This window comes from Protopterus annectens, chromosome 2.part0, assembly GCF_019279795.1.
Source record: "Protopterus annectens isolate FY-2018-M chromosome 2.part0, PAN1.0, whole genome shotgun sequence".
In the NCBI taxonomy this organism is placed as follows: domain Eukaryota; kingdom Metazoa; phylum Chordata; order Ceratodontiformes; family Protopteridae; genus Protopterus; species Protopterus annectens.
Window position 1 is genome coordinate 1,625,070,179 of NC_056728.1, and position 24,386 is coordinate 1,625,094,564.

Sequence of the window (24,386 nt, forward strand, 5' to 3'; positions counted from 1 at the left end):
ACTCTTGCCATCAGGGCTTTAAATTGCCAGTTTCACAAGTTGAAGTACCAGCAGCATATTATGGAACTAATTAAACAAAAAATGATGTTGATTCCTGATTGTGCATAACATAAAGATTTACAAGAGTTAATGCATTCTTCAAACCAATTTGGAAAACATACTTTGCAGTGTGGTTTTGATGCCTTAGAAGCATCTTGCGGGGCTGCTGTCACTGAGTCTGTTATTAGAAGGCATGTTTGGCTGAAGGAACAAATCTTGCCAGACCATGTCAAAGCAAAATTACTAGATGCTCCATTAAACCAAGAACATTTGGCACTAAAGCAGAAGAAGTTCTCAAAAAGATGGAGGAAAAAGCTAAATCTATGCAAACTGTTAAAGATTTCCTACAGGTACAGCCACCTAGATCAGTAGGCATTGGCCTTCAAAAAACTGGTCCTTTCCAGTCCCTCCCAGACCTTCTCAGTCCAAACCCAGGGTCAGAAGACCACCAAGACTACAGTCTCAGGGTATGCACAGATCTAAACAATGGAGTGCTGCTACCTCAAAAACAGGGAGTGGTAAGCCACCCTCTAATGGAAAAAGTTCACAGTGACTTGTCCTTCATCCTTTCCAGCCATGCCCAAGTACTTGCACCCCTAGGAGGAAAACTCGCCCTGCATGCAAAAAACTGGGAGTACATTACCCAGGACAGATGGGTCTTAAACATTGTATCCCAGGGATACAGATTCTACTTCCACTCACTGCCAGCCCCAAGCGGATTGCCAGACCTCCCCCCAAACCAGTGGGCAGAGGCCTAAAAGCAAGTACTTTCTCTTCTCAGTATCAGGGCTATTCATCCTGTTCCAACAGAGCAAAGGGGACAGGGTTTCTATTCCAGACTCTTTCTGGTGCCCAGAAAAAAAAGCTCTTGGTGCCCTATCCTGGATCTGTCAATTCTCAGCACCTTCCTGGTGGTACCAAAATTCAAAATGCTTACTCTCCAACAGCTGCTTCCTGTGGTAGCCAAGGAATCCTGGCTGGTCACCCTAGACTTAAAGGAAGCTTATCTGCACATCCCCATAAAGGAATCTTGCAGGAAATATCTACATTTCAGGGCAGACTGTATGCATATCAGTTCTCTGCACTTCCCTTTGGCTTATCTACTGCACCCAGGGTATTCACAAAATGCCTGGCTCCAGCCATTGCATACTGCAGGTAGAGAAAAATTCAAATTTACCCATACTTGGGCGATTGCCTGATTCAGGCGGACAGTCAGGAATTGTTACTTCAGCACCTGACATTTGTAAAGAGACTCCTAACTTCTCTGGGGTATACCTTCAATGAAAAGAAATCACATCTGGTACCCAGCCAAAAAATTGTATTCCTGGGAGCAAGCTTGAACACAACTTCCCAGATGGCATTCCTCTCTCTAGAAAAGCAGGTTTATTTGACAAACTACTAGCCACCCAAACCCAGCTATCTGCAAGAAAAATACTGCAAGCCCTAGGGTTCATGGCCTCATGCATTCTCCTAATTCCATATGCAAGACTGCATATGAGGAAACTTCAATGGTATTAAAAAGTCTCTGGTATCAGCATTCTCAGGACCTGGAAACTGATTCCTATCATTCCTAGACTAAGAACAGAGTTTCTTTGATGGTCAGAGGCCTGCTACCACAATGAGGGACTCACTTTCACTCAACCCCCCCGCCACCCAAACCCTGATAACAGATGCATCAGACTATGCATGGGGGGCTCACATGGCAGGCAAATGTAGCCCAAGACAAATCCACCTGCATATCAATCAAAAAGAAATGTTAGTTGTACAGAATGCGCTGACAGCCTTCAAATACTTTATCCTTCCAGGACAGCTCTTGATAAAGACAGACAACACCACAGTTATGTGGTACATAAACAAGCAGGGGGACCTCATTCCTACCCACTGAAGGTTAGCCATGACTCTGGAACACAGCCTTGAGCAATCAAGTGCACCTGCAAGCTCAATTCCTGCCAGGCAAACAAAATTCACTGGCAGACGACTTAAGCAGAAATCTAATGGACCCACATGAGTGGAAACTGGAACCCAACTCATTCAAGCTTTTAATCCACAGGTGGAAGACACCAGAGGTGGACCTCTTTGCTTCCCCCCCAGAACCATCAATTGAGTAAATTTTGCACCAGAACTCCCCACAGCCAAGCATGGAAAGTGGATGCCGTATCCTTTACATGGGAAAAAGCTCTGAATCTATGCCTTTTCCCCTATGCCCCTCCTCTTGAAAGTACTGCTCAAGATCAAGCAGGACAGGCCAAGGACAGTCCAGATTGCACCAGACTGGCCACGCCAACACTGGTACACATTTTTACGCAGTCTGACAGCAGTGCCACCCTGGCACCTGCATCAGACCCCTTCTCTGTTGTCCCAGCAGGAGGGCCAGATTTTGCACCCTCTGCTGCAAACCCTGAGCCTAGCAGCCTGGCTCATTCCATGAATACATCACCAGCAACCCTCAGCAAACAGGTGCTGGATGTCATCCTTGAGGTCAGGAGGCCTAGTACTAGGGCATCCTATTCAGAAAAGTGGAAAAGATACTGTTCTTGGAGCCAGCCTTAGGGAAAGGACACAACTGTGCCCACCTTACCTCAAATCCTAGATTATCTAGCAGAACTGCTCCACAAAGGCCTATCCTTCTCTTCCATTAAGATTCACGCCTCTGCCATCTCAGCTCATTACAATACTGAGCCACCCCTCTTCTCTCACCCCCTGGTCAAAAAGTTCTTGAAAGGAGCTAACAATCTAAAACACCCGAGGAGAGCTCCCACTCCAGCCTGGGACCTTAACTTTGTACTAGAGAAGCTCACGCCCCCCCCCCCCCCCTTTGAGCCTGCTGCTACAGCAGAGTTAAAATTCCTCTCTTGGAAAACCGCCTTACTTCTAGCCATCACTTCAGCAAGAAGAGTGTCTGAGTTGCAGGGCCTTATGTCTGTGGAACCCTTCATTGTCTTCCATGCGGACAGAGTTTCCGTCAGGACTAACTCATCATTTATGCCCAAGGTGGTATCCAGTGTGGCTTTAAACCAATCCATCCATTTACCAACCTTTTCCCCTAATCCTCAGAATAAAGGGGAAAGGATCATGCACTCCTTGGACATGCACAGGCAGCTTAGGTTCTACCTTGACAGGACTAAACCTTTCAGAAAATCTGACCAGCTGTTAGTCAGCTTTGCTACAGGGGCAGAGGGCAAGGCCATTTCAAAGCAAACCATCTCCAAATGTTAGCACACTGCATCCATTTCTGCTACAAACACCATGGAAAACCAACCCCACAGGGAATCGGAACCCATTCCACTAGGGCTATCTCAACCTCTACAGCATTTCTGAGGGGGGTCCCTACCAGGGACATCCTGGAAGCTGCAACCTGGAATTCTGTACACAGCTTCACCAAGCATTACCACTTGCCTATCTTTTCTAAATCCAGAGCTGGATTTGCTACAGTTGTCTTGCAAGGCCTGCTAGCCAGCCCTAATACTTCTTGACTGCCTCCACCCTTCCTCAGCTTTGGGAATCAACCCAAGTGTGATGACTACAACAGTGAAACACAAATATAAAGGAAGAGATCCCAGTAGTGTATGCACTTTTTTTATAATTCAGTTTGTTTCATGCATAGCACATTGTGATAAGATAAAGTGCAATGTATGATAATAACAGTTTGGATTTTTCATTTGAGTTATTGAGATATAAGCATTTTATTAGTTCTATCAAATACATGGGAAAATGAGAGAAGTTTAATGAAATAAAATCCTTTAAACTAAAAGTGATTAGGTTACCTGTCCAATTCTTTAATAATTTGGCCGACGCAGAAATTCTGGCCTCTTTGATTGCACTACACTGGTTTCAGTTTTTCTCATCATGAACTTGAATTTCCTTCCCAGTATTATACTTCCTTTCATATTATCTAGTATATTGTTTAAATGAGTTTTATCTCCTCCCCATTCCTGGAAGTCCATATAAATTTACCAGCATCGATATCCTTTTATTAAATTCAGTTATGATCATAGTAAAAAAAATCTTGTTCCTCTCTTTTAAATCATATTTTGAGCATTATTGTTTTTCCCCCAAACAATCTTTGTTCCTCTTCCTTTAGATATATAAGTGGATTGAGATAGGGACAGATTTTGCTTTTCTAACTACGAGATTCTGTCTTCAGTTGTAATATATTTCTTGTGGAAAATCTGTGCTTTGTCAGTTAAAAGAAATTTAATAAGTTTTGCTTTTTTAGTTTGATTATTTAGGCCATTAGTATTTAATGAGAGAAAATGTAATTCCGTATTATTGGAGTCTTAAAAATGTTGTTTTTTAATTTGACATTTCCTTGGAATAACTCCGTAACTTTTACATGTTATTTATATACAAATGTTTGTTTTTCCTCTATTTTTATATAAATAGTAGATTTGGTATGAAATATTAATACTGGATAATGAGATAAAATGGGTATGCATATAGAATTTATAACAAGATGCAAAAGATTTAAACCATAAAAATCCTTCTAATAAAAGCAAAATCAATCAAGCCATGGAGTCCTTATTCAAACGAAAGAACCATTTGAATTAATCTTTACTAACTTTTCTAACGTAGTAACTGACTATAAAACAATGACTATACGGTCCTTCTGTATGCTGGTCTGCAATCAGATAATATGTTTGAATTGATGTATGTAAGCTTACCCTTCCATTTATTAGAATTCTAGTTTTATCATTTTTCATACTTATTACCTTTTGTTAACAATATGTCAAAAGATAAATTCAAAATTTACAGAGATTGTCATGTAACTTTTTTGTATGATGTATTGAAGTTAAACACATCATATAAGTTGTATCAAATATCTTCAAAACTATTAACTTCATTCAAAAGAGAAGTATAGAGTACAAAAACTATTGAAAGGAATCTGAATCCTAAGTAATTATTGTATCTGTAAAATTCTAAATTAACTATTTTGTAAACATTAAGACAATTACAGTAAACAAAGTCTAATACCACTTTTAAATAAGATCATGACATTTTTTACCTGTGAGAAAATTAGGAAGAAAAATAAAAAAGTGTTGTAACTTGTATAGGCATGTCACTTGACATCCAATTTCTGTAATGCAGTGAATGCATCCATTTTTGTTAGATAACCAGACTGCATTTTTTATGTTTGTTGCGAGTATTTTGTGACTTCTTCTTCTTTCGGGTTTTTCCCGGTTAGGGGTCGCCACAGCGGATCACCTGTCCACTCATGATTGACAGTGAAGTTTTACAGTGTCAACTATCAGTTCCATATATTCCACATAGTAAAATGAGATTAATAAAATGAACACTTCACATTTCCTCCATTCATTTCTTTATCTCCTAGTGTATTTTTGTGATAAACACTAAGATCTAGTTATAAATAAGACATCAGTAAATAAATGTGTTATCCATTAATAAGGTGATGCTTTCCTTTCAGTATAACTCTTATGTGGAAAAATAATAAAATACCTTAAATATATCTTTTCAGCTTTTTCTTTTAACATATAATATGCTAAATTTGATTAATAGTATATCAAATATACTTAAAGTTCATAGGTAGGTACTAGGCTGTCAGCCCTCTGGCCTATATAAGCCTAGCGAAAAAAAATTCCCTGGCTTTCACACCCAAGAAAATTTTTTTCCTATGCCCCTGTCGAGCAGAGCCACAGAAATGATCCCCGGGGTGAATTTCCTATTTCCCATCCAGTTGTCAAGATTTTTCTTAGAGGGCTAATTAGGAGCTTTGTTTGACACAAATGGGTAGTCTGTCCCAGAGCATGGGAAGTCTCTGGGACAGGAATCTATCCCTCCATCATGTTCTGTTTATTGTGGTGACAAGGTTTAGGTCCCTGGAATATGTGGCTTGGGATTTCTTTAAGTGTAGCATGTCCAACAGGTCTGAGTTTGACATGGCTTTATATGTTAGGCAGAGGCCACCTCTGAGTAGGCGATATGCAACGGAGTAGAGATGCAGTTTTTTGAGACAGTCTGCGTATGGCATCTGTTTGAAGACTGGTAATCCTCTTAGTGAGGTATTTTTGAGGCCTATCCAGTTGTAGCTGTCTTGTGAGGTATATGTCAAGCGGGATGTTGTACTCTATAATGGATCTGATGAGGGATGAGTAGAGAGGAACAATGACCTCTTTTTTCCTGGAGGAGAACCCTTTTGTGATGCGGTGTGCCATGTAGAAGGATTTCCTGACCACTGTGGCGATGTAATTATCAAAGGAGAGACTACTGTCCACCTGTGTCCCAAGGTCTCTTATCACACTTTCGGTGTTTAGTAGGCTACCTCCTATGTGATAGTTCATGGGTACAGTGTTTTTCCCAAGGGGGATGATGGTGTACTTCTTGACATTGAGCTTGAGGCCATGACTTTGACACCAAGCATCAGTCTCAGTGAGGCCCATTTGTAGAATGTCCACATCATTAGGCGATTCTTGTATTGCTCCTAGTTTGCAGTCATCTGCGAACTTCATTAGCGAAAGACCTGCCTTGTTAGCCTGGCATTTTGAGAAGTAGATGCCAAACAGGAGAGGTCTCAGGACTGAGCCCTGTGGTACTCCACTTGTCACTGGTCTGAAGTCAGATTTACAGTCGGCTACTTTCACTGTGTGGGTTCTGTCAGAGAGCCATTTGGCCACCCATCTTGTGACACAGAGATTTATGCCCAATTTAGTGAGTTTATAATTTCAGTGTGGGGGATGGTGTCGAAAGCCTTGGCGAGGTCATGGTAGGCTGTGTATACCACCTTACCCTCGTCCACAGCTCAGGTGACTGCTTCAAAGAAGTCAATCAGGTTTAGGAGAGATGATCTACCTTTTACAAACACAAACTGAGTGGGGTCCAGAGTTTTAAGGTTACCTATGTCTTTGTTTATAAGCTCCAAGATATGTTCCATGGCCTTGCAGACCAGTCTCTTCAGGCTAATTGGGGGGGTTCCCAGGGTCCGTGGTGGCATCCCCTTTGTGGAGTGGGATAACTGTCGCTGTGTGCCATCCAGTAGGCACAAACCCTGAAGTGAGGCTATGATTGAATATGGTACTTAGGTGGGGTGCCAGTTCATTCTGTAGTTCATGCAGAACACAGCCGGGGATGTTGTCTGATCCCATGGATGCTGTGTTCTTGGCTTTGGAGAGTGCGGTTTTGTGCTTCCCTGATTACAGGGGCTTTGCATTCTTCCGATATAGAGAAGGGCCCTTTGGGGGGGTAAAGTTTGCACTGAACCTATCTGCCAGGATGTTGGCAATATCAGTTAGTTCTGTATATCTAGTGCCATTGTGCTGTAGCTCAGAGCAGATCTGAGTGTTGCCACTGATATTCTTGACATAGCTGTAGAGAGCTTTGTGGTTGTCTTTAGAATCAGTAACTCAAACTATAGATAAATCACTATTCTGTGGTTCTGTCTCTCGTTTTTATTGTTCTTTTCCATTCTTTCCCCTTCCTGTCTCCTTCCTTTATGCATTTTCTGTCCTACTTTTCAATCAATATGTGCTTAACATTTTAAAATGCTGATTGAGACGATTTTATGGTTAATATGATTTTTTAATATATGTTCAGGTGCCAGAGGTTATAATAAAGTTCCAAGCATATACATTGTATACGCATTAATATATTAATAATCTATGTATTTAATTTAAAATGTTTGTTTTATAATTAAATTGAATACATAAATATTTTATCTAAGTCAACCCTGGCATGAAGCAATTGACATAACGTTTCCTGTACATATTGTGGCCATACCACAGTATCTGTGTAAACTCCTGTACATCTTTGTCTAAACTGCATCAGATATATTTTATCTTACAGGTAATATGTCATTTAAACTTTAACCATTTGAGTAATTCATGAAAACTACCTGTCTACAATGTCATGGTTTTTAAAACTTTGCTTAGAACTGCCTTTGATGATTATTTGTGCAGCAGCAACTACATGAGCTTCACTGAATACTTTAAGATGATGTCACAGAGGGGATACAATCTCTAGCTCTAGCTCTTTATTCAGGAACATTGTTATTACAGGTATGTTACCCTGAAGTTGACCACCCAGGAGAAGCATGGGACTCTCGAATTTGGTTGTGCTGGTTGGCAAATACCGACTTTCTCATCTCTTGGTTGACAAATATGGACTTTCTCATCTCAGGTGTGAAAGTTATGTTCTTGGCACATTAGGTATAGGTCATTGCTTGTATGCCAACTTTTTTTGCACTTGTTGAAGTGTCTCATCTAGAGGAATGTTTTTGCAACGCTGAGTGGACCAAATTATGCTCCAAAATTGGGGAAAAGACAGCTTGTTAAGCACCTTTCTGACATTGGAAAGATGCTTAACAAGATTTTATTAAACACTCCTAACTGCTGTTAAGCTGTAGTCTTGCACTAGAGCATTAACACTTGTAAGTGGCCACAAGTGAAAAGTGTCAGGAAGAAGAATAACCTTCAAAATGTATTTCAAGCACTTTGGCCAAGACAAAATCTGAATGGTCCTTTTTGCTGCTTTGTGGTGGTCCCCATCTGTGTGGCATTGTTAAGCATGTTAACATCTTTCAAAGCTGTAAAACACTCTGTGCTTCTACATTTTTTTTTCCTCTTAAGTACTCCTACTCGAGCGTACATACATGGAAGAAGGTTGAACCTGGTGCTCCCACATTTTCTCTGTAAACTTCATGCACTCCAAAGAATTACAGTTGTTTGTTTTCAATTGTAATACTCCTTGTTAAATGTTCTCAGTGTGGATGTCAAAATTCATCTCTCTAGATTAGCCCTCAGAATTTCTTGACATCCATATCTCGAACATGCAAAAAGATATTTATAATATTCATAGACATGGTAATCCTATTTGTTGTTGATCCCCCTCAGCTCATCATAATAAAAATCTGTATAAGCTGCTGCTTGGTAGAGCATTATCAGGAGGGGCTCAAAACACTGGAAAGTTTCAAATGCTGAGCAGATTAAAGGTATGCGACTTTAGTCCTGCTGGTTGATGAGAATAAACCTGTTTACATCTAATGTCATGGTGTATGTACATAACTTTTGTTTATTTGCTGTTAAGTACCTCACACAATCCGCACTAGCTCTGAGGTATGGACATATTAGCAGTGTGAAACTCCTCCTACTGCTGTCCTCTTACTTGCCAAATTTGGACTTCAATTTGCTTGTGTACATCATTAATACTTGAAGTTAATTTAATAATAAATTATACTTTTTCATTAATGGAAATGAAAGTAGTAGTGGTACTTTTTATGGGGCATGAATAAACCAGCTGGCACCAGAGGAGCAGCAGTAGCCCAGCACTGATCATCTCATTCAGTCAGGAATTTTTGTATTTAAAAATCAGGCCATACATTTGGCATCATTCAGTATGCTAAGGTAATACTGCTGCAGGAGTGCCCATGAGAGGTTTATCCTGTGGTGAGTGCAACACTGGACTAAGTCATTTCTCTAACAAAGATGAATAAACTGTATTTAGTCAAATCAGAATGATGAGTTTTGGTTCTCCTGAATCTTTCCCATGTGAAAATGATTTTATTGTTTCTGTCACAGTTAACCCAAATAACAAGGACAGGACAGAATACTTGGGAAAGTAAAAACATCCTTGCTGTTTCATTTGCTCCTTTGGTCCAGCCAGATAAGTCTGATAAAGGCAGATCCGAAACAGTAAAATTACGTAAGTATTTAATGTTTTCCTTTTTTCAGTCACTTTGTTGTAACTTAATGTACAGGTATAGTTTATCAGCCATTACTAAGGTGCATCTAACAGATGTAGCACAGTTTATGAATGTGTTTAACAAGATACTGCATTTTCTTGGAAACTGTATTATTTATAGAAACACATGTCCTTTATTGTTAATTGGTTTATTAGTAATTTAATGACCTGATAGTGTTGTGTATCCATGTTGGTGTTGTATTACTTCCCTTTTACATCAGTGTCCAAGGTGGTAAAATACACGGTAGTTTTAAGGTTGGAGACTTAAGACGGGCATTGTATAATGGAGGTAATTTTGGAATAATTTGACAGTTGTTTATTTGGAAAAGTATATTCCATAAATATTTCTCATAATAATTTTTCCATTGGTCAGTCCTACTTATTTTTGAATAGTACATCTCTCCCTAAGTCACAGGTAACATTTGTGTTGCTGATATTTTAATATTTTTTGTCTCTACCTTACATGTGGGATAAAAGTCGTACCAAAGGTTTAGAAGTTGACCTCCATTTTTTCTCAGCAAGGGATGCTTCTCCCCACTGCCATCCTCTGTCTAACTGCCTGAACTACCAGTCACATGCCATGGAGCTGTGGTCAACAAATAGTCAGCAAGGGTGACTCCCAGATCAGATTTTCAAGTCATGAATTTGGGATTATATGTCCAGCTGTTACCTGCATTTCTGCAGCTAACCTAAATTTAAAACATTTGCCCAGTCTCCCTACAGTCTAATAACTGTTATTTAATTGATTTGGCTGCAATAGCCATACTAGTATTTAAGAGGAAGATGAGCAGAGAGCAGCAAAGCTGGTGTCAATCAAAATCAGCAGAAGGAAGGAAAATGTGACAGCTGTGACAGCATTACAGCTGAAGAGACACTAGGGGAGTGAGGAGAGCAATTGTCAAGAAAGTAACGGCCTAGGCCTGCCATGCAGTGTATACAAGCAAGAAAACAGATGCAAATATTGCTTTTATGGCTAAGTTAGAAACCAACAGGGCTTATATGTTTGGTACATACAGTAAGTGGAAGTGCAGGATACTGTGACTGGTATACTTGCGGAAGAGGAATATATTCTGAAACTGTGTTGGTGTTAGGGGAGGAAAAACTGGGCAAATGTCCAGGATCTTAATCTTCTTGAGTGCCCCCTTTTACTAGAAAATTAGTAACGTTGTCGCCTCACAGCAAGAGGTTCTCTCGTTCGATTCTCGGCTGGAGCGCCTTCTGTGTGGAGTCTGCGTGTCCTCCCCGCAGTCAAGTGGTGCTCGAAAGACATGCGTGAATGGGCATGCCTTTGTTGAAGGTTGGGTGTCGAGCTGGCACCTCTGCAGCGTAAAAATCTACTTTCAATCATTAGCGGACTGGAGTTGCGCTGTGGTGACTCCTAACCAGGAAAAGCCGAAAGAAGTACAACAGTAGTAGAATCTTTCTCACACACACACGTGCGCACACAGCAGTGCATGGTGCAGTAAAAGAAAGTTTTCTGTTCTTCAAGAAGCTGGAATGCTTATTAGGCAGGGACACTCGGCGTTAGTTATGCTAAATTGGCTTTATTTATCATTTATTTGCTTTTGTTAATTGGATTGGACTGACTGACCTACAAAGACCCCTTTTCATCTAAGGCTTTGGAGAAGAAAAGTTCTTGTCAAGAAAAACAAAGAACAGTATATACAATAATGAGATGTAAAATATTAGGCAACATCTTACAATATACAAAAGGAGAAACTGTTTAGAACAGATCACAAGTAATGTGACTTAATGGGTTTAATTCAGAATGTTGAAAACCCATATTATCGAATTACAAAACATCAAACCCACAATAGGGAAACTCCTGTTAATCGAAAGCATACAATATCGAAACCTGGAACATCAAACTATAGGTCTTCAGTTAAAAGAACCCTCCTCCTTTTAAACTCAGGCTACACTAAATCTGTCTCAGAGGTTCTGCAGCAGTGCTTCAACAAAGTATTAGTTTAAGGGTGTGCACAAACAACAAAGTATTAATTTAAGGGTGTGCACACTTATGCAACTAGCGTATTGTACATTTTTTTATTTTTTATATTTTTTCCCCCAACGGTTTTGTTTTTCAATTTAATTGTACAGGTTATAGGTCACATTAAAGGTGGGAAAAGTTTTGAAATGATTTATTGTGGTTTCATTTTTTTATATTGGAAAAACCTGGCATTTTAACAGGGGTGTCGGGGTGTGTAAACTTTTTATATCCACTGTATGAACCTAACTGGGACTTGAAAGAGCATCAAGGAAATTCATAATGTGTAAGGAGACTACATTTGAAGCATGAAAACTTTTAATAATATAGAGATACAGTAAGAATGTCAAAGTCCTTAAAAGGTAAAATGAAGAAGCTCTTTTTTAATCAAGAAACATCTTTATTGAATTATCACTTACAACTTAGGCAATCATACATTTATATAAATGAAAACATACAATATTGACATATTTTCAGTTTCAGACATTAAACATCATATATAATCTTTTATACAGTGAGTGGTTATCAATTGAACAGTACATAGCTCATTCAATTCCTGCCTTCCCTCAAACCTCATTCCTCCTCTAGAGCGTTATTCTGTATGTATTGTTCCTGAAATTCCCATTTTTTTCTATGTAATTTTCTCCTAACATCTTCTAATTCTTTTATCTCGGTAATTATATTCACTGCTTCTTGTATGGTTGATTTAGATTTTGATTTCCATTTTCTAGTAATTGCTTTTGTGGCAGCCACCAGAATTAATATCAACAAGGCCATGGTATGTCTAAGAAATTCTAATTCCTTATCACAACTCAGAAAATAATTTCCTTAGTTATACCAATTTCTTCACTCAGCATTTCTGACAGAGTAGTCTGCAGGGAAGTTTTAAAGTCTGCCAGCTCATTACACACACAAAAAAAAATATGTTTTCAATTACCTCTTTCTTCCCGATGACACCTCCAACATTTGCAGTCTACCTGAGCAAAAACTGTTTGGAGTCTGCTTGGGGTATAAAAATACCAAATGCAAACAGTTTCAAACAAAAATTCTAACTCTTCTAGACTTTGTTGCATGTTTGGGGGATATATATCCTTCCATTGTTTTCTTGTGAATTGCTTATCCAGTTTCTATTCCCAGTCCGTTCTGACATCCTCTGATTGATTTCTATGGTTATCATGCAGTATTTTATATGCCCTGCTATTTATCCATTTTTAACAGCAGCTTCTGTTCTAGATTCTTCTAAAAACTCTTCCTGTGCTGGTCTTTCACTTAGGATCCCCCTATTTCTTTCTCTTTGCCTATACTCTGATATCAGTTCTTCATAGGGAAGGCAATCTGTAGCCTGCAGTCCAATGTATTCTTGGCCTCTTCCCATTCTATTACATTCTTTTCTCTTCTCTAATTATTTCCTCTCATTACTTTGGTTCCTCTGCTAGTTTTTCCTGTAAGTTCCAGCCCCCTCTTATCTACAGTCTGTACCCCTAATTGCAGTCATCCTGATGGACAAAATAGTTCTCCATTCCCTTGTTGACTTAGTTCTTAGAATACTTTCTGCTACTTTATGAATATTGTTCTTTATGGTTATACTTTCTGCTACTTTATGAATATAATGTTCTTTATGGTTATTATTTTCTTTAAGGATTTGCATCACAAATCCCAGTCTCTCCTTATTTCCTGAGCTTCCCCCCTGGTTCATCATCTCTTTCCACTTTGAATTATAGTTTTCTACTTGTGCTATGTATAGGAGCCTTAACTGTGTAGCCCTAAAATACCCCTTCAAATTGGGTCATTCTCAGTCACCTGTTGGAAGGATCAACGTATCACACTTTACTCTTGCCCTCAGCTCTTTATTCTTATCCACAACTTCTCCTCTGGTTGATAAAAATATGCCTGACTTGGTATAAAACTAAAACGACAAAACATTTTCACTGCTTGTATCTTACTATCCATAGCCATAAAACAGAGCTTCAAGTTTCTGTGCATTATCTTTTGTTTAGTCTCTTCCCAAGTATCCTTAGCTGCCATAACAGAATCCTTTTTAACCTGTCCTCCTAAGTACTTCATTTTATCATATCCCCATAAATATGGATATTGCTGAAACAATGTGTGGGTACATATTTAACAGCTATTGGCCTTGTTTTTTCTTCATTAATTTTCTATCCTGAAAAGACTTGAATCTGTCTCAGAGTGTTCTACAACACTGAAAATATTCTTTTCTAGTTTTATCAGGTACAAAATAATATCATCTACAAATAAAACCAACTTTTCTTGATTACCGTACCAGTTATATCCTTGAATTTCTGAGTTTGTTTCCTTTGCCAATGGTTCTGAATATATTGCAAGGTTCTGAATATTATGCAAGCAACAAAGGGAAAAGAGGAGACCCTTGTCCCTCTTTTCAATCTGAACTTATCAGAGAGGCCCCCCCCCCGTCACTTTAATTTTCACCTCCGACCCCTCATATATTCTTCTAGTTAACTTTATTATTGTGTCATGGAATGCATAAAATTCCAGCTTACTCTTTCTGTTTTTCAGGACTCACCAATAACAGTGGTATTTTCGTACATTGTTCTATTAATGTTGTCAAATATTTACCTCCCTTCTAGAAAATCACATTGATCTATATCTGTCAGTTTTGGCACCACCTTTGCCATTCTTTCAGCCATTAAAGATATAAATGTGATAATCATGGTTTAGAATCTAAATATGCCTATGTGAAGCTGGATCTGATGGGTCTTTACCATCTTTAGGCATTACAGCCACTACACCTTTCTTCTAGGATGTTGATGCTTCTCCTCCTTTTAAAATACTGCAAAGCAAAATCATCAAGATCTTTATTACTTTCTTCTCTCCTAGCTTCCAAACTTCCACAGACATACCATGCATTCCTGGAGACTTCTGGTTATACATCTTCTTCAGTCCTAACTGTTAATAATTGAGCCTCATCTACCTCTAACCTTGGCATGTTTCATTTTTCCATAAACATTTCCATTTGCAATTTTTCTTGATCTCCACACTTCTCTGCTTTATACAAATGTTCATAAAGTTTACAAAATATTTATGATACCTCTGCAGGATTTCTGGTTATTTATTTTGTTATAGGCTCCCTAAGCTTGTCAACAACCGTTTCTACTTTCTGTTGCCCAAGCCATTGTGCTAAAAGCTTTTGGAATTATTATAAAAAACAGTTGCTTAACAGTAATCTTTCTAAACTCATGCATATTATCTAGGAAATTTCTATCTTCTTTTATAATTCCCAAGTAATTTCCACTACCTATTCCTTAAATTTACTAGTGTCTTATTTTTATTTCTTTACTGTGCATTTTTATTTTTCAGTGGAGTGTGATCTGAAATAGTTATGCACATTCTTGTGAAGTAGTAATTTCTGTCTAGCTTAGCCCAGTTTTTGGTATTGGGGAATAGTATGTAAATTTTCTCCAAGCTCCTGCTACTGAATTCACATCTTCCACAGCAAATGTTTTCATACATTTCTTCAGAAATCTACTCTCTTTTTATATTTTCCCATCTAAGCCTAGCAGACACTTCCTTCTGTTGGAAATCAAATTCTAATTTCCACCTATAAGTAGTATTCCCTGCTGAAAGCTGATTATTTCTCCCAGAATTTTCTTAAACTCCATTGTAGAAATTTTAAGTGGAATGTAAGTACATGTCAACATAATATTCCCCCTTTCCAGTAGTCCATTAGTATGACAAATCTACCCTTTTTATTTTTTTTCCTCTTCTGTCATTATTGGAGCTTCTCTAGCAATTAATTTAAGTACTCACCTTTCATAACCATCCTGAAATCCTTTATCACATTCCCATGCTTATTTATTTCCAAATGTGTCTTCTGTAGCATAACTATTTGCACTCTGCATTTCTTAATATAGTTCTTTACTCTTTCTTTTTTGTGTATACATGGGAGGACCATTGATGTTCAGAGGTAATATAGAAAGTGTTGCCATTATAAGAAAATGTTATTCCCACTTGTTATGTATAATAGCTTTTTAATGTCTAGCATATGCACGTAACACAAAAGCTGAAACTAATGTTTGGCAGGTTGATCAGACCTTTTATGCAGTTGTTTCTTGTCTTATCTGTTTGAACCTATGTCACATATTACACAATTTTTTGTTTTAATGAAAACCCTCAAACAAAAAAAAACCACACCCATATAACCTATTAACTTAATACAAACGCATGCAACTGTCTCCATCTTCAAGTAAGGAAGTTTAACCTAATAGTAGGAACAGTTGTCCCACATTGACAGCTACGCTCACAGGCTTTGACATGTAATGAGGGTTATCCATGCTAAGCACATGGTCCAGCCAGTGCTTCTACTTACACTAAGTGAAGTCTGTTTTTGTCATGTTTTTATTCCTCTCTCATATGCATAAAACAACTTGAATGAATTCAGAAAACATCTTTTAGCCATTGATGGCAACAAAAACAGAGTATGTTTTCTATCTTATCAGCTTGCCTGAATAGAAATATGAAAACCAGATTCACAGCTGCCTTTCAGCTACATGCTTGTCATGTTGTACTGTGAACATTTATTTGCTAAACGGAAAGTTTTAATTGTATACCGTGTTTTTTATTTACTTCCACTTAAAACTTGTTGTTAGATCAAACCAAGGGCCTTAATCCAGTAATTCTCTTTGCAAAAGTAAGAAAAAGCATATCAGTTTTACTTGTATCATAGTTTGGATACTTTTACAATCCATCTCTCACCTCAACAACCTAAGATTATAGCATATTTTCTTAAACATGCTTTTTCTCCAGTGTTTCTTGTGTTTTTGCATGGCAGTGCCTGCATTTCTTAAAACTAAAGAAAGAAGGGAAAAAAAGGTACCTCTTTACTTGAGTATCCCTATAACACACAAAAATAACTGAAAATGCTTTACTATATAACATGCAGAATGTGTCATGTTTTTTAAAAATACTAATTGACATCAAACTGGCCATTTCAACAGTGCAGACCACAAGCTTTACCAAAGTTAGCCAAAGCCTTAATTCACCTTCCCCAAACAGTCCCAGCGGTTCTACAACAAGGCAACATTTAAATTTTATATTAATGTGTTATACATATTCCTACTAAATATCTTGGCTGCTCACACTATATTAATGTGTTATACATATTCCTACTAAATATCTTGGCTGCTCACACGTCACTGAGCTGAACTCCTGCTCTACTCCTTCCCCTTCTGTCCCCCCCCCCGCCTAACTACTCTACCACACAAATACCTTTTATAATAGTCCTGTCTTCCAGAATTGCATTTAATTGTGTGATGTCGTCTAGCTCATTTAATTGGATGACTTTAGTATCAGAATTACATAACTTTCTTCCCCTTCCCTTTAATTGCATCAGTTGCTGACTTGTATTTCACAGCATAAGAATAGCCCTGCGTTTACCTGCCAGTTCTTCCAGCTTCACTGATTATCAGATGTCTGCCACAATCTCTTTCGTTCTACCCGCTCCTCCAAAATAATACTCTATGCCAATCTATCACCACTACTCACTCTCCTCACACAACTCTTCCAATGCAAATCTCTGTCCTCACTCACTGTTCTCCCAATTTTCAAACTACTCCTATTCCCTCCTACCTTAACTCTCCCCCAGGCTCATTTCCCCCCTCCACCACTGTCGTAGCACTTGCTACTTTTTCTACCTCCTTTACTCACACTCACCTAAAACGCATCCCACATTTGCCCTCTGTTAACTACCCTCTCACTTCCTATACTACCAAAGTGTTTGTGTGGCCTGCTTCCTCTGAATATCGCTCATATCCTGGCTGCATTCAATTTTGATTTGAAGCTCTTCATTTAAGGTTTGATCTCTTCTATTTTGTATCTTCTAGTATGACATTTGTTTTATGTGTTCTGTTATGTTGGATTTTTAAGAGCTCTTGGCTAGGGTCAGTTAAAAAAAGTTACCAAAGAATGCCTTTGCAAAATGTCAATATCAGTTAATTAGTGGTAGGAGCTGAGAAACAGCATTGCTCTTTTATTTAGAAATAATCTGTTTTTTGATTCCAAAATGGTGGACAGCCTGTTAGCACACTGACAGTGCAGCTCCTGCATACCTATACTATAATCTGACTTCAAACCAGCGCATCGCTTAGGAAAAGTATACCAAACATCAATGGATTAAAGCAGAAATATGAGTACTTACTTGTTTCATCTTTATTTTTCAAAGATTCTCTCATTCTGAAGGAAAGTACTTGTTGGAAACAGAGCCCTGAACCGCATGGTGTGGATTCTTCAAGACTAGCAGGCCTAATAAGAGGAAAGTAACAAGAAAAACAACTTTCATAACAAGACTTATTTAAAATTCTGCACTACTACTAGGAATCTAACTATACAAGATTAATGGAGAATCAGCCAGATCAGATGGAAACTGTAATCACAAAAAACAAACTGTCTGCAATTACTACTCCTGAGAAAGAAACCACTTCTAAAAGGCAAAAAATTAACAAGCAACAACAAGAAGCTGATAAAATGTCTCAAAAATTAAAACAGGAACAACCTTTAACACTGGAGAATCTGAAAACTGCTTTACAAACAGAAGTGCGGGGTTTCTCTCGTACGCTAACTACATTTGGCTGTACTCTGGACCAAATTGTGCTTAGGCTTGAACAAAATGAAGCTAAAATTATGGACAATGAGCTAAAAATAAATGAACTGCAACAAAAAGCACAAATCAATGACACCATAATTAAAGAATTACAGCAAAAAATGTTAGACTTGGAAGCTAGAAGCTGGAGAAATAATTTTATCATAAGATGTATTCCAGAGAGCTTCGATAATTCACAACTTATTCCAATAATAAAAGAAATACTAAGCTCTCTGCTGGCTAATAAAAATCTCCTGGATGAGATAGTGATCGAAAGAGCTCACAGAGCTATAAAGCATACACAAACAAGTGATTTTCCTAGACAAATCTACATCACACTGCTTAATTCAGCACATTTTCAACAGATACTGTCCGCTTATAAGATTAAAAAGAATGTTATATGGAGAGCGCATCAAATTATGATTACTAAAGATCTTCCTTTACAAATTAAACAAAATTGACAGAAACTCAGCAAATACTGCAATTACCTCATTGAAAATAAGATTCGTTTCCAAATGAGATATCCTGCAACTTTAACATTTTATTACAAAGAAGAAAAAATATCCTTGGAAACACCTGACCAGGCAAAATCCCCCCTCTGCGTCTCTTCAAAGTAAATCCTGCCTGAGACAACTCTTTTCATATCTTTTGATCCAAAAACAACCTTTGGAAGGCTAAACAAGTGCTACAGCTTCAAAGAACTACAGGACAGAAGAATAAACCACTCTTATGGGAAATTTTAAACAAATGGATGTGGAATGTGTTCTAAATAACTCTGCTTACTTGCCTGAAGAGAAAACCTCTTTGCTACACTGTAATACTTAAGGTACTTTTAGTGACTGCCTTTACATTTAAAAGTTACAAAGCTACCTAACATTGTCTGCATAGAGAAATGACTTTAAAGTGCATTTACAGCTTACAAAAAAGAAGTGTTAAATTACATTTAAAAATGGGATATAACCTTTGATATAATAGTTTAAGCAGTGTAAATATTAGACATAAGTAGTTTCAGTTAAAATGTATACTCCTTATTCTACTGGCATAATCATTGAGTTGCTTTTAAGTATGTCTATGAGCAAGGTACAAAAACATTTTTCTCTTTTTTCTTTTTTTCTTCCTGTCTGTTCAGTTGATGGCACTGGTTAATTATTAATATATGAGCTCACAATGATGTGTTTATATGGCTTTTGACAGTGCAGTGTTAAATGAAGATTCCAATACATTTAAAACAACCACAGTTAGTTGCTGTTAGCAAGAATAAGGCAAATGTATTTTAAAGTGCTGCCTTCTTTAAATGTTTAAAATGTGTCATCATTATTCTGCTGACATAACCATTGAGTTGTTTTTAATGTGTCTATTAGCAAGGTATAAAAACATTTTTTTTCTTTACTCTCTGTTGAAGTAGATGGCACTGGTTAATTATTAATATATGAGTACACAATGATGGATCTATATGGCTTTTGCCAGTGCATTGTTAAATGAAGTTCCAATACATTTTAAAGAACCACAGTTAGTTGCTGTTAGTAAGAGTAAGGCAAATGTTGTTGAATTTTAAAGTGCTGCCTTCTTTAAATGTTTAAAATGTATAATCATTATTCTGCTGACATAATCATTGAGTTACTTTTAAATGTGTCTATTAGCAAGGTATAAAAACATTTTTTTTCTTGTCTCTTTTCTCTCTGTTCAAGTAGATGGCACTGGTTAATTATTAATATACGAGTACACAATGATGGATCTATATGGCTTTTGCCAATGCAATGTTAAATGAAGTTCCAATACATTTTAAAGAACCACAGTTAGTTGCTGTTAGTAAGAATAAGGCAAATGTTGAATTCTAAAGTGCTGCCTTCTTTAAATGTTTAAAATGTATAATCATTATTCTACTGGCATAACCATTGAGTTACCTTTAAAGGTGTCTATGAGCAAGATACAAAAACATTTTGCCCCCTGTTTGTCCAGTAGATGGCACTGGTTAATTAATATGAGTTCACAATGATTGCTTGTATGGTTTCCAATACATTTTAAAGAACCACAGTTAATTGCTATTAACAAGAATAATGCAAATGTTGTTAAATTTTTAAAATGATGTCTTCTTTAAATATACATACATTGTACTTGGTTTTTGAAAATATTGTTTTGTTAACTCTTTAATAACTCTTGAAATGTTAAGAATTATAATATGTTGCTGTTACTACAAAACTTTTTATAAAAGCTACTTTTCCTTTTCTCTCTATATAATATCGAAGGGTACGTTTGATATAATATTTTAAGAAGTCTGAAAATGAATATGCAGTATGTAAATAATATACGGAGCAGGATGGGCACAGTCTGTTAGCTGATGACTGTTCGCATTTGGAACAGTATGGGTATTATTGACATCCCTCTGATGTATATCTACTCCTTGTTGTTAAAAATAGTTTATTTTAGTTTCTTAACTCATGCACATTTACAAATACAGAGGGATGGGTGGTTAGGCACCTATTTAGAGTTTAGGAGTATAGAAGTCACAACATTTATTCTTAAGATAAATACACTAACAGAAAAAGTTTATAACTATATTTTTGTGTATCAACTAATGAGAAACTTCAACAATATTAATAAAAAATGATAACCATAGACTCTTGGAATGTTAAAGGGATGGTAGATAAAAAGAAAAGAAATTTAATCATGCACCTCACATACCAAACTAAGGCTGATATAACTTTCTTGCAAGAAACTCACTTAGATGACCAACTTTGGGTTAGGGAAAGGAAAATAAAGTGGGTTAAAACAATAGTTGCTGCAAATTATAGTACTTTGTCCAGGGGAGTGGCCATTATAGTAAATAAATCCTTCCAAGGAGAGATTACTTCCTATGAAGCTGACTCAAAGGGAAGATGGGGGTACTATTTACTACTGAATATCATACTTTAAACAAACCATTACTCTTTCTTAATATATATAGCCCCCACTCAAATCAACAGCTCTTCATTTATGAAATTTTTAATATATTAGCCAAATATCCAAATCATCTGTTTATTGTAGGTGGGGACTGGAATGCTTTACTAAATCTAGATAAGGATAGATTGCATAATAAAAACAGTCACAATCTACTACTACAGCACTAGTTGACCCTTATGTTAAATTTCAATATGATAAAACAATATCAAGATTCACTTTCTTTTCAGCCACTCATAAAACTTGGTCCAGGATAGATGCTTTTCTAATTTCCCTTGCTTTCCTTTCTAACAAATTAAATTATGCTGTATCACCTAGAACTCTTTCAGATCATTCCAAAATTAGACTTTTAATAAACTTTCAAGCTCATAAACAGAATATTCCTATTTCAATACCTGGACGTTAAATCCTAAAATTATACAAAACCAAGAAACTATACAAGAAATTCAGAATGTGCTAGCCCAACTTCAAAATGATTTTATATCTGATCAAATTCCATATGACATACAATGGGCGGCTACCAAGGCGGTCATCAGGGGTGGTGGTATTCAAAAATCTGCATGGCTCAAAAAAAAGTATAACAATCTTAAGAATGAACTAGAGTGTCAAATAAACACTGCTGAACTAGAACTTCAGGAAAAATATTCTAAAGAACCTGAGGAAAAAATAATTGATTGGCAAAAACAATTACACATACACTATTTAGAAAATATCTCCTTCTTAAAATTAAGGTCAATATATCAATATTCAGAATGGGCTCAAACACCATCAAAATTCCTAGCTAGACTAATTAACATAAAAAGTGGACCTCCTAGGATCAAAGAAATAAAATACGAAGGACAGGTGAAATATAAAGATCAAGATATAGTGAACGCTTTTGAAGATATTTATAAGAAATTATACAATATACCCTTATCATCATCTACAGACAGATTTGAGGATTTTATACATAATGTAAACTTTCCACAAATTACAGAAGATCAAAGGAAACTCTTAAAATCACTGTTAAATTTAAAAGAGATAAAAGCTGCAATAAACAAACTAAAATTAGGTAAATCCCCTGGGCTTGATGGATACACATCGGATTTTTATAAGCTATTCATGGAACCTATCTCCAGAGTGTTATTAAAAGTTTTCAACTATATAATACAATATGGTATAACAGACAAATACTTAAATAACTCCAAGACAGTGTTGATTCCTAAACCGCATTCTGACCCAACAGATCCAGCAAATTATAGACCAATAGCCCTCATAAACACTGATCTTAAGATATTAGCCCATGTTATAGCAAATAGACTTAAGAATATACTCCCCTCTATTATTTCCCAACAACAAATGGGCTTTATGACAAACAGGCAAACAAGTGACAACACCCTCTTTTTAGATACCATTGTAAGACTACTTAATAGGGATAAATGCCCCAGATATGCCCTTACAGTAGATGCAACTAAAGCTTTTGATAGAGTAAACTTGCACTTTCTCTTTAATGTACTGCCTTTATATGGTTTTCCTCAAGAATTTATTAAAATGATCCAGGTTCTCTATCAGAAAGCTACTACCACTATACAGGTAAATAAACTTATAACTAACCCTGTACTCTTATCCAGTGGTACAAGACAAGGATGTCCTCTTTCACCATACCTATTTAATCTTTATCTAGAACCCCTCCTTCTGTTTATTTCATAAAAAAACTTTCATCATATTCCCAGAATCCACAATACAAATGTTATATACTCGGCCTTTCCTGATAACTTAAATATATACTTCCAACTCCCCACTACTGACCTCCCAAAAATACTTAGTTATTGATCAGTTCTCGGTAGTTTCAAATTATAATTTAAATTTAAACAAGTCACACATATTTCCCCTCAATCCTATAAGGCATAAAGAATTGTACTTTCCTATGAGTGAGATCAAAATAAACTACCAGATAAAATATCTAGGAATAATATTTACTTCAGACTTCAAAGATATTATAAACAATAACCTACTAACTACATGGACTTGTATTCAAAACAATATGGATAGATGGAAGAACATTAATATGTTTCTACTGTCAAAAGCTAGTGTTGTCAAGATGAATTTTCTACCAAGAATACTCTTTCAGTTAAATGCTACCTTTTCAAATATTCCCCAAAACTTCTTCCTTGCCATAGAAAAAGCTATAACAAGATTCTTATGGTATCCCAAATCTACCAGAATTAAATATGCAAAACTTGTACTCGCCAAAGATAAGAGGGGATTGGGGTTACCTGATTTTAAGCTTTACTATAGTATTATTACTGTATACAGACTAATACAAATAATAAACTATGACTCCTATATAAATACTTGGACACCCCAGTGGACCAAAATTTGGTATGAACAGTTGAAATCCCTTGGCTGTAATAGCAAATCCTTACCATTCTTGAATTTAAACCAGGCTAGCATATACACAAAGAATTTACACCCACTAATTAAAAACATGATTCTTACAACACAGAAACTATTTAAATCATTGCAATTGGCAATGACAAGTATTATTTACAGAGAAAAGGGGTTGCCATGGGCACCCCATGTGCAAACTCTTATGCCAATCTTGGATAATAAGACTACAAAGTTTTAAGGGGCATGGTCTAAATGAAAGGGTCACTCTAAAACCCTTCTTAGCTGCCCGTTCTTATAAGCATTAGTTTGTTGTTTCATTATTTTAAGAGCATAAAATATTTAATGGTGCATTTTCTATATATATTTTTTGTATACAGATTTTTGTATACATCTCTTGTCACATTTATATGTGTTTTTATTGTTATTTTATACATAGGTACAGGAGATATATATATATGAGGGTATTTTTTAGGTATTTTTTAGGTTCTTTCTTTTTAAAGAAAAAGAAAAAAATTTCTTAATTGGTTCAGTTATTAAAGACCTAATTGTTAAGGTGTGTCTATTTGAACACTATATATAGTTATTCATTTTGTATAGTGGTTATTGAAGTCTGAAGAAGCGTTCTGGCAACGTGAAAGCGCTTACTTTTACTGCAGTGGAATAAAGAACAGTATTTTTAAGTGGTCGTGGTGAGCCTCTTTTGTTTCTTGGATACTGACTTTTGATAATGTGAAGAGACTCTTTACCCGGTGCTGC

General features: G+C 36.7%; 1 protein-coding gene across 1 annotated transcript in view; it reads left to right on the forward strand.

Annotated features, from left to right (window-relative positions):
• The window catches only part of PCMTD1 (protein-L-isoaspartate (D-aspartate) O-methyltransferase domain containing 1), a 1,015,226-nt gene that overhangs the window by 938,074 nt on the left and 52,766 nt on the right, over nucleotides 1-24,386 (forward strand). The window contains exon 4 of the mRNA XM_044061706.1: nucleotides 9,564-9,687. Coding sequence (XP_043917641.1) covers nucleotides 9,564-9,687 — 124 coding nt within the window. The remainder of the gene's footprint in view (nucleotides 1-9,563; nucleotides 9,688-24,386) is intronic.